The sequence below is a fragment of the Equus quagga genome, chromosome 2 (genome assembly GCF_021613505.1).
Source record: "Equus quagga isolate Etosha38 chromosome 2, UCLA_HA_Equagga_1.0, whole genome shotgun sequence".
Taxonomy (NCBI): Eukaryota; Metazoa; Chordata; class Mammalia; order Perissodactyla; family Equidae; genus Equus; species Equus quagga.
In genome coordinates, this window is record NC_060268.1 from 132851139 (window position 1) to 132864656 (window position 13518).

Sequence of the window (13518 nt, forward strand, 5' to 3'; positions counted from 1 at the left end):
TGAAAAAACCAGGCTAGTTGTTTTTACTAACTTTTTGTTTCCTCGTCATATTCTTGGAGGTGACAAGATTAAGGTAGTATAGTCCCTGTCCATCCTCAGCAGAATTACATGAAGCCAACTCTGAATGGGAACAAGGCAGTTAAGATGGTGTGCTAATAGGAATTGAAAATTGGTCATATTTGGAGTTATTTTGTAAGCTTTTTCTATATTACATTCAGAAAAAATAATTTGGAGTTTTATTCTTCCATAATTAGAAAAGACTAGAGTTTGTATAATTGATTATGGCTAAAAATGTATTTAATATACAGGTCATATGGAATATTTTCTACAGATGTGTTAATTGACTTATATTTTAGGCTGATATTGGCATAGGTTTTTTTTAAACTGACAAATAAATATTAAACCATTAGTTGGTATATTAAATGTCTTTTAACTGTAGAAGAAAGCATCAACCTAGGAATCAGAAAAATAAATTCAGTCCTAGTTCTTTCACTTAAAAATTTATTTAAACTATCGGTTAAAATTTATTTTAACCTCACTCTCTTAGTTTTTATAAAAGAAAAACAATACCGAAGAAATACCTAAGAATTAGAGATTAAATAAGCACTTGAAAATTTTAAAAGCACTTTGTAAATTGTTTATGTATAATACTATCATTAAGGCGCACAAGTTTTCTCCCCTTCACAGTTCTTGTTAAACTTTCAAATATTTGATATCATTTTAGTATCTGTGAATTGAAGAAATTTTTATCTCCGTTATCCTCTTCTGTGGAGTGACTTTTGTTTTAATAGGCATATTTTAATGTATACTAATATATATTTTTTGTTGTTTAATCCTTTCCTCTTTTCTGAAGGATACCTACATATAGATCCTTTTAAAAAGTGAGTTTAATCCAAAAATACACCATATTTCTTTATAAAAAAAGCATTTTGTTGCCATATTTATAAATTCACTTAGCAATCTCTACTGTTTTAAGACTTTTGGCAGCTTTTCCTAACTGTCACAGAGGAATCAGAATTTATAATTGCTTATTGTAAAGCTTTGGCAACCAGAAGACTCAGGCATCAAGTTTCAAATTACCTTTCCATTTTCAGTGATGTAGTCATATACCTCAACCTTGTTAGGTAGCTTTGTTAACCTTACTGCTTCCTAGATCACTATAACTACATTTTGTACTGTTCCCTTGTTAACTTGATTTGATCCTAGAAACATTTTTTTCTGACTTAAAGTGCTTCTGTTTCCATTGAGTGAGGAAGTATGTGTGTCCACTAGAGTGTTTAGTGATAACTTCAGAATGATCTGGCTCTAACATATATTCACTTGTCTTAGAATACATTTTTTTGAAAACTAATATTTGAGTGTGATATAACTCATCTATCACATAGCTCATGTTTCTCCTAAAAGGTAGCTCTTAAATGAAAATGTATCCATCTAAGATATCCCTATTTCTTGTGTTTTTTTTTTAAGGTCCTTATTCCTTAAATGGATACAGAGTGAAGGTATATAGACAAGACTCTGCCACCCAGTGGTTTACTGGCATAATTACTCATCATGATCTCTTCACTCGCACCATGATCGTTATGAATGATCAGGTAAATAGTCCAACTAATATTTTTGAAAAGAGATATTTAAAATTTACCTATTCTATGCCCCCTAAAAATTGATCAGTAATTTGACACTAAATAATTTTCATCTCTAGGTTTTTTGGTAGTCAAATAATCCTAATAAGTTTAAGTGTATCTGATATTAGATAGAGGTCACTTCAGGTCACAGAGAGATAGCGATGCCAAATTTATTTCAACACTGATAAAATTAGTCCCTTAAGTAAAGGCATCAAACTGTTTTAATTAATTAGTCTTCTTTTTTATCCTTAGGTAAGCTAAAATTTTCTTTCTTAAAGATTCAGCTTTTTTGTCTCTCCAGTAATAAAAGTATTTCCCAAATGGTTTCTTTTCACTGATGAAAACTTTAACATACACTGTAGTTCTTTTCACATCAAATTTGAGAGTTGGTATGCTCCCTTAATTTTTATGGTAAGTATAGTATATTAGGGATACAAATTTCATGTGGAGTTTTAAATACCAGTCTGAAAAATCCTAGTTTTTAAATCTTCTTTTTTCTCTTTTTTTTTTTTTTTTTTTTTTTTGAGGAAGATTAGCCCTGAGCTAACTACTGCCAGTCCTCCTCTTTTTGCTGAGGAAGCCTGGCCCTGAGCTAACATCTGTGCCCATCTTCCTCTACTTTATATGTGGGACGCCTACCACAGCATGGCATGCCAAGCAGTGCCATGTCCACACCTGGGATCCGAACCGGCGAACCCCAGGCCGCCGAGAAGCAGAACGTGCGAACCTAAGCACTGCGCCACCGAGCTGGCCCCGATTTTTAAATCTTTTAAAGGTGTAGTTTATTTACCTGAAAAAAATAGATGTTTATACCTTCCTACCTGAGTGAATTGTGGAGGGTATCTGAATAAATAAGAGCCCCTTTATATAAACAATTCAAATGCTTTGGTTAAAATTTTAGTCAAAATGCTAAATAAATTATATTGTTTAATTGTGTTTAACTTTTTTTCCTAAAAAGGTGGCAAACTTTGACCTCTAAGTGAAGTGCAAAGTTGTCTTTAGATTTTAAAATAGTTCTTTCTTTAGCTTGCTTCTTAAAATTATCATTATTATTTATTTACACAATTTTGGTCCTTTTCTTCTTCCGAAGCTCTGTCTTCTTAGTTTTATTTTATAGCTGCTTTTTGAAGATTACTTCCTATTTTTAAAATGCATTTTATGACTTGGCATTATACTTTTAATTCTTATCCTTGCTTTTCAAGGTGTGCTTGCGGTAGATATATTTGCTTTCTAATTTTTGGTTGGCAAATGAAACAGTAGGTTTCAGAAGGTTAAAAAGGTAATTTTATCTTTAATAATTAAAATTGCTTTATTGTAAGTCTGAGAGTATCTTATAAATTAGAGATCCCAAAGTGATTTCTGAACATTTCTACTCAGTAAGGAAATTGTACCTAATATCTCATTGGCTAGCTGATTGGATTTAATTTTTGTTCTTGTTTTGTGTCATGGATTAGGTACTAGAACCACAGAATGTCGATCCTTCTATGGTTCAAATGACCTTTCTAGATGATGTTGTTCACTCTTTATTAAAAGGTGAAAATATTGGCATTACATCACGGCGAAGGTCTCGTGCCAGTCAAAATAGCAACGTTGTTCACGTATGTATATTGTTAGTGATGGATTATTTTAAAATATTTTCCGAGATTGCATAGGATCAAGTAGTAAACAATAACTGTTATATTGGTTACTTTTAGAGTCATTATACACGTGCCCGAGCAAATAGTCCCAGACCAGCAATGAACTCTCAAGCTGCTGTACCAAAACAGAATACACACCAGCAACAGCAACAAAGAAATATCCGTCCAAATAAGAGGAAGGGCTCAGATAGCAGTATACCAGATGAAGAGAAGATGAAGGAGGAAAAATATGATTATATAGCACGAGGAGGTAAGACCCACTTCTTTATAGGGGAATGAGAACAAATAAAACAAAAATGCATTTAAAATATACTTATTTAATATTGATGTGAAAAATAAAACTCTTCTTTTTTTAAAATCTTACAGAAAATCCTAAAGGTAAAAACAAACAGTTGATGAATAAAAGAAGGAAACCTGAAGAGGATGAAAAGAAACTAAATATGAAAAGACTACGAACTGACAATGTTTCAGACTTTTCTGAGAGTAGTGACTCAGAAAATTCAAATAAGAGAATAATAAATAATTCCTCAGAGCAGAAGCCAGAGACTGAGTTGAAAAATAAAAATACTTCAAAGATAAATGGAGAAGAAGGAAAATCCCAGAATAATGAGAAGGCAGGAGAAGAGACACCAATAGATAGCCAGCCTCCCTGGGATCAAATACAGGAAGAAAAAAAACACGAAGAAGCAGAAAAGCAGAAGTCTGTTGACTCTCAGCTTCAAGGAAAAATGATTATCCACTCATCAGAACAGGCCACACTTTCTGATCATAATCCCAATGATTTACTTCTTCAGGAATGCAATATGGAAAAAACACATACAGTGGAATTGTTACCAAAGGAGAAGTTCATATCCAGACCACCCACACCAAAATGTGTTATTGATATTACGAATGACACTAATTTGGAAAAGGTGGCTCAGGAAAACTCAAGCACATTTGGCATTCAGACGCTTCAGAAAATGGATTCTAGTGTTAGTGATTCAAAACATTCAATTGCAAATACAAAATACTTAGAAACAGCAAAACGAGATTCTGACCAGAGCTGGGTCAGTGATGTAGTTAAAGTAGATTTAACCCAATCAAATGTTAGGAATGCTTGTTCAGGAAATGATCACCTGAATATGGAAAAAGAGAAAAATCAATATGTCTCTTACATGTCTTCTCTAAACACAGTTTCTGTCATGGAAGATAAGCTGCATAAGCGAAGTCCGCCCCCAGAGACTATAAAATCTAAACTTAATACTTCAGTAGATGCTCACAAGACAAAATCTAATCCATCACCTGAAGCTATTAAACCTAAAATTACCCATTCTCCTGATTCTGTAAAGACTAAAGCCACTTATGTGAACAGCCAAGCTGCTGTTGAAAGAAGACTGGCAAGTAAGATAGAACATGAGTTATCAAGATGCAGTTTTCATCCAGTTCCTATTCGAGGCACTACATTGGAAACTACAAAGAGCCCTCTTATCATTGATAAAAATGAGCATTTCACAGTTTACAGAGATCCTGCGCTTATTGGGTCAGAAACAGGAGGTAATCACATTTCACCTTTCTTAAACCAGCATCCTTTTCCTCTTCATTCTTCATCCCATAGAACCTGTTTAAATCCAGGTACCCATCACCCTGCCTTAAGTCCTGCACCCCACTTACTGGCCGGATCATCCAGTCAAACTCCATTACCTACCATTAACACTCACCCTCTGACTAGTGGTCCACACCATTCTGTTCATCACCCTCATTTACTTCCTACTGTGTTACCTGGAGTGCCTACTGCCTCCTTACTTGGTGGCCACCCACGACTAGAGACTGCTCATGCCAACAGCTTGAGCCACTTAGCACTAGCACACCAGCAACAGCAACAGTTGTTACAGCACCAGTCACCTCATCTTCTTGGACAAGCCCATCCTTCTGCTTCATATAATCAGCTTGGACTTTATCCAATTATTTGGCAATATCCAAATGGAACACATGCGTACTCAGGACTTGGTCTACCTTCTTCTAAGTGGGTTCACCCAGAAAATGCAGTTAATGCTGAATCTTCATTAAGGAGGGTAAGTTATGCTGTGTTTGCATATCAGTATCTATTTATTAATCAACATATATATAAGTGCTTTTTCATTATCTTGTTAATTGTTTAGATTTCCCAACATAAAATGTATTCGAATTTTTCAAACAGTTGGTTTTCCAATTATAATGAAATTTTTGATGCTTAGTAACTTTTGGAGCTTTGGAAGCTGAAATCTCAGAAAAGCCTATTTATAAAAAAGCCAATTTAAGGAAGTAAAATTTAGATTGTTTTTAATATGCCTGTTATGAAGAATGAATATCTTCATAACTAATTATGGTACACATCCGTAGTAATTTTGCTCAGCTAAATTCCTAGAAGTGAAATTTCTGGGTTAAAATATATATAAAATTGTAAAGCTTTTGATATGCACTATCAAATTATTTTTAAAAGACAAATTGTTGTATCCCCCAGCTAGATACATTATATTGGTTGTATGTTACAAGCTATGACTCTCTAAGCCCCTTGTTTTCTTAAGGGTACCAAGGTTGGAGAGTCTAGATATTTGGGAGTAAGGTTGGGGCTGAGATTCTCTACCTAAAGCAGTATTGCTGAAAGTGGTGGTATAGGGCTCTTTTTCCTTCATGGGCCATGTGTTTTCCATAGCCAAATTCATTTTCATACTAGGAAATGGTTGTTGAGGGCATTACTAGCACCAGTGTCAAAAACGGAGGAGTGGGTGTCACTGTTAAATTCCAGGAGACAACTTAGTCCTTGGTGTTGCCCAGGATGCTCTTCAAGTATCCCACAGAATCTTTCTTAACACTATTTACTTATTTATATTGTGGTAAAAAACACAACATTAAATTTACCATCCTAAGCATTTTAAGTGTACAGTTCAGTAATCTTAAGTGTATTCACATTGTTGTGCAATAGATTCTCTAGAACTTTTTCATCTTGCAAAACTGAAATTCTATACGTGTTAAACATTCATCCCCCTGCCTTTTCCCCCTAGTCCTTGGCAGCCACTTTTCTACTTTATTTCTATGGTTCTGACTGCTTTAGATACTTCATTTGAGTGGAATCATACAGTATTTATCCTTCTCTGGCTTATTTTATGCAGCATAATGTCCTTGAAGTTCATCCATGTTGTAGCATGAAACAGGATTTTCTCCTATTTTAAGCTCCATAATATTCCATTCTATGTATATGCCACATTTTCTGTATACGTTCATTTGTCGGTAGACTTTTGGGTTACTTCCACTCATTGGCTGTTGTGAATAATGCTGCAAAGAACATGAATATTTTTGATACCTTTCTCAAGTTGAGTGAGAGCCACACTAGATATTTTGGAGGTGGCAATTTGGAAGACAGTACTAGTGAGCTTCTCATTTACTTGAAGCATAATACTGCTTACATAGAGCCTTGGTTGTGGCACTAGATGCAAGGCAGTAGATGCAAGGATGCCAAAAGTTTGTCAGAGGAATTGTTACGATATTCTGGGTAGCAATGATGACATAGACTGTGTGGTGAGTCCTTCCTTGATTCCCACATTGTCATTATTGACCTTGGTTGTAAGGGGCATCAAGTGGTTAGTGGTGTAAGATGGAGTTATAACATGTTTTGAAGGATATTTCTTGTGGTTTATTCCTATTACAAACGTCAGCTCCTTTTGGCTCTACTTTCATGTGAGCTTTGGCCTTCTTTAATGAAGTTACCGGTGAGCTCCACAATTTATTCTTCTCCAGCGTCCCCACATTTGATGTTGGCAGGATCTCAGTTCTAGAAGAATTGTGCTTGCATTAATCATAAGCTTCTCATTCCCATTCTTGATGGTGCCATTGAACTTACAGTAAGTGGAATCTTACTAGAATGTGTACATTACAGAGTTGAAGTCAAAAGAGTCACTACTCACTGCAATATCCTCTTTGCCAGAATTGAAAGCAGGCCTGATGACCCAACTGCCCAGCTCAGCCACATTTTTACTCTGACCTGTCACTTTCATGTGTAGTGAATGTGGCTGCAGTTGATAATGGACAGAGGCAGGCTAGGAGAACATATGGGAGCCAAGAGCTGGCAAATAGTTTTGAATTTTCTTCCATAACTTCCAAACCCTGGAAAACAGATCTAAAAGTAATTGCTAGAAATGGCTTGGGTAGGAGCCTCTCTCAGTATGTGTCATCTAGCCTCCATGTTTATAAGGGCATAAAATGTTTTAGTAACTGGTCATAAACTTGTTAAACTCAAAACAAGCATATCAATTTTGCTTTGTTATATAAAATTATAAAGGAGTAAATTTTAGTAACATTTTGAGCAAATAGGAAGATCTCTTAACCCCGGTATTGTGAATTAAAGTGAAGAAACAGGAAATAATTTTTTTGTCTGTTTTTAAAGATTTTAATTTTCCTTCTTCTCCCCAAAGTTCCCCCAGTACATAGTTGTATATTTTTAGTTGTGGGTCCTTCTAGTTGTGGCATGTGGGACACCACCTCAGCATGGCTTGACGAGCAGTGCTAGGTCTCCTCCCGGGATCCAAACCAGCGAAACCCTGGGCCACCGAAGCAGAGCACATGAACCCAACCACTCGGCCACAGTGCCAGCCCCAGGAAATAATTTTTAGTGATGATTTATAGTCAAAAACTTTTATCACCACCATAATTGATTGCAACTTGAGATTTCTGGATCTTGTAGAACTGAGGCCTTTTAAACATATATTTGAATGATCCTTATGTGCCTGTATATGTGTATTTTTTCCCTATTTGAGGTTTACTGTTTATAATGTATATTTTTAATCTAAGTAATTTACAGCAGCATATCTTTGGTGTGATACTGTAATGCTTTTGCGTTATCATTTTGAGATGTAAAATTTATTCCTTTTGTTAAAACCAAAGAATTCTATTTTCCCAATATCTGACTCAACAAAGCATAACTCAGCAAGACATGTTTTGGAGGAATGTCAGTGAGTCATAGTATAGAAACTATCCTTAAGCACGTAATTAGATAGATGTAAGTCTCAACATAAAGATCAATGTCACCAAATATTCAGTATGAGAAAGGCAGAATATTGATATATAAAAAATTAGTTTTGTTATACCTCCAAGTTTAATGATCTAACAGTGTTTATAGCTTACAGTGAAATGGAGGACAATTGGGCCTTGAAAATGTAATTTTCTGTCAATTCTAAGTAAATTGTTACACTGGAAAAATTCATTGTTTTTGAAGACAAAAATTGGCAAATGAACTTGATTTTAATTTCTAATTCTGGTGAAGTGTATTTTAGGTATAACATTCTGTTTTTTCTGTTAGCAACATATATTCTTTTGGTGTTTGAATCTTAGGAAATCTTATAAGCTTGGTTCTCTTTACATCATTTATTAGTTAAAGGCAAAAACTTAAAGATCTGCATCAGTAAAATAGATAAATTTCTGGAAATTACTATTCTAATGTGAATTAATATTCCATATCATATGAAAAAATCCATATAATAATGTCGGTTCCTTATTTGTCTGAATATTTCTCATAAAATGGATTTAGGAAATGTCGCATGCTGCATAAATATACTGCTGTTAAAGCCCTGCTATGATACTATGTTCAGCTTCTTCTAGTAACTGAAGTTTGATTTTTTTTTTTTTTAAATAGAATTCTCCCAGTCCTTGGTTACATCAACCAACCCCTGTGACCTCAGCAGATGGTATTGGATTACTTAGTCACATTCCTGTCAGACCCTCCAGTGCAGAGCCTCATCGGCCTCTTAAAATTACAGCGCATTCCAGTCCACCATTGACAAAAACTTTAGTAGATCATCATAAAGAGTGAGTTGACCAATGCTTAAAACTTACAAATACCTTGTCTTTTATAGTTTTTCTTAATTCACTTTCTTAAACAGGTAATTTTAAGTTAATAAATGTTTTTAAAAATCTCTTAAAATGGCTTCAAATAAGTACTATTCTTTCTGTTTGATATACTTCCTAATTTACTCGATAATGTTAGAGTACCTGAAAGGAAAGTCATGTTTTACTTTTATAATAAGATGATGTTGCATAGAAACTATGTTTGTATCATACAAGAAAAAGTGTTTACAGAAACCTTTGTGTATTTTCTTTTCTAGAGAATTGGAGAGGAAAGCCTTTATTGAACCGTTACGTTCTGTTGCGTCCACATCAGTGAAAAACGACCTGGATCTAAATAGGTCACAGACTGGAAAAGATAGTCATTTGCATAGGCATTTTGTGGATCCTGTATTGAATCAATTGCAGAGACCATCCCAGGAGACTGGAGAGAGAGTAAACAAATATAAGGAGGAACACCGTCGAATTCTTCAAGAAAGTATTGATGTTGCTCCCTTTACAACTAAAATCAAGGGCCTTGAGGGTGAGAGAGAGAATTATTCCAGAGTAGCAGCATCATCTTCTAGCCCTAAAAGCCATGTCATCAAACAAGACAAAGATGTGGAATGCTCAGTATCAGATCTTTATAAAATGAAGCACTCAGTGCCTCAGAGTTTACCCCAAAGTAACTATTTCACAACACTGTCTAATAGTGTGGTCAATGAACCACCAAGGTCCTACCCATCCAAAGAGGTTTCAAATATTTACACTGAAAAGCAGAGTAATACCCTTGCTGCAGCAGCTAATCCTCAAACTCTGACTTCATTTATATCGTCTCTTTCAAAGCCTCCACCTTTAATTAAACACCAACCAGAAAGTGAAGGTTTAGTAGGCAAGATACCAGAACATCTTTCCCATCAAATTGCTTCTCACTCAGTAACAACCTTCAGAAATGATTGTAATAGAAGTCCTACCCATTTGTCAGTTTCTTCTACAAATACACTCCGGAGCATGCCTGCTTTACATAGAGCACCAGTATTTCACCCACCAATCCATCACAGCCTGGAAAGAAAGGAAAGCAGCTATAGTAGCCTTTCCCCTCCAACTTTAACTCCAGTGATGCCTGTAAATGCTGGTGGGAAAGTTCAAGAATCACAAAAGCCTCCAACTCTAATTCCTGAGCCAAAAGACTCTCAGGGAAATTTTAAGAGTTCTGAAAAGAGTTTGACAGAAATGTGGAAATCTAATAATAACCTCAGCAAAGAGAAAGCTGAATGGCATGTGGAGAAAAGCAGCGGAAAGTCACAGGCTGCTATGGCATCTGTCATTGTACGTCCACCTTCTAGTACAAAAGTTGATGGCATGCCAGCAATGCAGTTAGCTTCCAAAGATCGAGTTAGTGAACGATCTTCAACTGGGGCAAATCAAACAGATTGCCTGAAACCAGCAGAAGCTGGAGAGGCTGGAAGAATCATTCTGCCAAGTGTGAATTCAGACAGTGCTCATATAAAATCTGAAAAAAACTTTCAGGCTGTCTCACAGGGCAGTATTCCCAGTTCAGTCATGTCTGCTGTAAATATAATGTGTAATACTGAAACGGATGTATGCACATCTGCTGCCACTACCACCAGTGTTTCCAGCTGGGGTGGTTCAGAAATAATTTACTCTTTATCAAATACTGTTTTGGCCTCTAAATCTTTAGAATGTACCTCTTCAAAAAGTGTCAGTCATTCAGTGTCTCAAACACAAGAATGCAAGGTCAGCACCACAGCTCCAGTTACACCATCCAGTAGTAAGACAGGAAGTGCTGTTCAGCCCAGCTCTGGGTTCTCAGGCACAACTGATTTTATCCATTTAAAAAAGCACAAGGCAGCATTGGCTGCAGCTCAGTATAAAAGTAGTAATGTCAGTGAGACTGAGCCTAATGCTTTGAAAAATCAGACATCTTCAGCCTCCCTTCTCTTGGATAGCACTGTAGTCTGTAGTACAATAAACAAAGCTAACTCTGTAGGAAATGGGCAAGTGTCCCAGACAAGTCAACCAAACTACCATACTAAACTGAAAAAGGCCTGGCTTACTAGACATTCAGAGGAAGATAAAAATACTAATAAAACGGAAAATTCAGGGAATTCTGTATCAGAAATTATTAAGCCATGTTCTGTCAATTTAATAGCCTCTACATCTAATGATATACAAAACAGTGTAGATAGTAAGATCATAGTTGATAAATACATAAAAGATGATAAAATCAATCGGAGAAAAGCCAAAAGAACTTATGAATCTGGCTCTGAAAGTGGAGACTCGGATGAAAGTGAAAGCAAGTCAGAGCAAAGGACTAAAAGGCAACCTAAGCCAACTTACAAAAAGAAGCAAAATGATTTGCAGAAGAGAAAAGCTGAAATAGAAGAAGATTTAAAACCCAATGGGGTTCTCAGCAGGAGTGCCAAAGAAAAAAGTAAATTGAAGTTGCAGAGCAATAGTAATAGTGGTAAGTAAATTGCTTTTTTATCTCAGGTAAAGTGGGCTGTCTGTTCTTGCAATAATGGTGCAATTCTTTAAAGATTAGTGAGCATAAAGGCATCTTTTGACTTTATTTGTATGCCCTAGCATAATGTATGTGCATTGACCTCATTTCTATATTTCATAAGTACTCTATTAGAAGAAATGAGAGAAAGAAGACATATCTATTTTTAAGAGACTTGTAGAGATATGTTTTACCTAGCACTAATATTGGCAAAACTCCAGTGTGTAATTTAGTAGTTACTCAGAATTTTGACCATTTCTAACAACTGTCAAAATGCAGTTATAGCTATCACACCAAAAGTGAATTTCTAATATTAGGTGTTTACCTTTAACAAAATATGGTTGGAAAAGAAATCCTATTCACATACACTTCCTTTAAGTCACATTTTAGAAGAGAATTACTTCAAAGCAACGCGAATGTGGTCTACACCTCCCCCTTCTCTCATCTAGTGATAAAATTGAAAGCTTATTGAAATTACTTTCTATTTAACTAATAATGCTACTCATTCAGGCAATCCTTAACAATGGGTAAAAGTTAAATAAGGGGGGGGGTTGTGGTTTTGTGTGTTCCTTTCTATATTCCAGCAGAACTTCTATAATAAGTAAAAGTTTTAAAATTGATAATATTTGTATTTCACTTATGGCTACAGACAAAATAAGTGATGCTTGCCAGTAATATTCACTATAAAGTGTTTCTGTATGTTTTTACTCTAGAAGTAGTTTTTCTCAGTTTGCTTATTTCTTTTTAGGTGTGTTGCACAATGCAGAAAGCACTTAATAGTTTCACTATATCCGTGTATTCATCCACATACAATATATGAAATATCTGTGACAATGTGGACATTCAAGAAGTTCTTTCATAAGCATTTGGATGCTTGAAGGCTCTTATTTGAGCCTTTTCACTGAATGAGGTTTTCCCACATGCCTGTGTGAAAACCAAAGGCAAAGTGAAGGAGAGAAAAAGAGGAGGATGGAATCATAGAAAAGGACAGTCAGAAAGTGAAAGAACAAAGGAAAACAAGCTCAACTAGACAGAGAGGCTGACAGACTGAAATGCAAATATAGTCAGAAGAAAAAAAGGGAGATTCACAACAAAGGATACAGGATATGTGCCATTTACTTGAATATTGGATCATATACAGTGTTGCTTTTTCTTTCTCATGTATCTACTTACTTCCCCAGGGAATTCTTAAGAGGCTTAGTGTGGTCAATAGTTGTTTCTCTTCCATTTCAGGTAACAATTCCTTTGGTGTTGGATATTCAAATACCTCAGTTAAACTTACAGAAAACAGAGATGGGAACCTTCCAGCTTTTAACACTTAGAAAACTCTTGCCAAGTTAAAGTTATATAATTAACTCATAATGAGGTCCATATTCTGTTTTCATTTTGAGGCTGAATGTATATGTTCCCAAGCAAGAGTTCTAAGACAAAGACTGGAATCAGCACTTTTTCCCCCTCAAGTTGTGATACTTAGTCAAATCTCCCCTACTTAGTAACTGAATAGTTTCAGAGAGACTATTTTAAATCCTATTTATTCCCAAGTCCAAAATAATATTGTGACTATTAAATGCTATCTATTAATTATGGGCAGAGTTGACTTGCTTTTGTTCTAGGCTGTCTAGAAAAGTTCTCTAAATTGGGAATTTGTAAGTCTAACTGCTACACCTGAGAGGATTATCTACCTCATGGATTAAATATGACCTTTATCTTTCTAATGTAAATTGGAGTTGTCATCAGTCATAGTCAATCAAAAAGAGTGAGTTAAGTCTGCACTTAGAGAATGTAATTTGATTACATACACTATTATACATGTATAATTATATATTACACACAGATACATATATAACCATATGTTTCTTAATACATTCTAAAGCCAGGTATAATAGATTTTGCCTTATCTGTT

General features: G+C 35.2%; 1 protein-coding gene across 6 annotated transcripts in view; it reads left to right on the forward strand.

Annotated features, from left to right (window-relative positions):
- The window catches only part of JMJD1C (jumonji domain containing 1C), a 288010-nt gene that overhangs the window by 243496 nt on the left and 30996 nt on the right, over nucleotides 1–13518 (forward strand). For 5 of the 6 annotated variants that reach the window (XM_046649100.1, XM_046649075.1, XM_046649091.1 and 2 more), the window contains 6 exons: nucleotides 1468–1592; nucleotides 3077–3220; nucleotides 3317–3509; nucleotides 3626–5310; nucleotides 8904–9076; nucleotides 9373–11579. In XM_046649100.1, the coding sequence (XP_046505056.1) occupies nucleotides 1468–1592; nucleotides 3077–3220; nucleotides 3317–3509; nucleotides 3626–5310; nucleotides 8904–9076; nucleotides 9373–11579 (4527 nt within the window). Of the gene's footprint in view, nucleotides 1–1467; nucleotides 1593–3076; nucleotides 3221–3316; nucleotides 3510–3625; nucleotides 5311–8903; nucleotides 9077–9372; nucleotides 11580–13518 lie in introns of those variants that run through there. The other variant, XM_046649093.1, reaches the window with a different exon arrangement.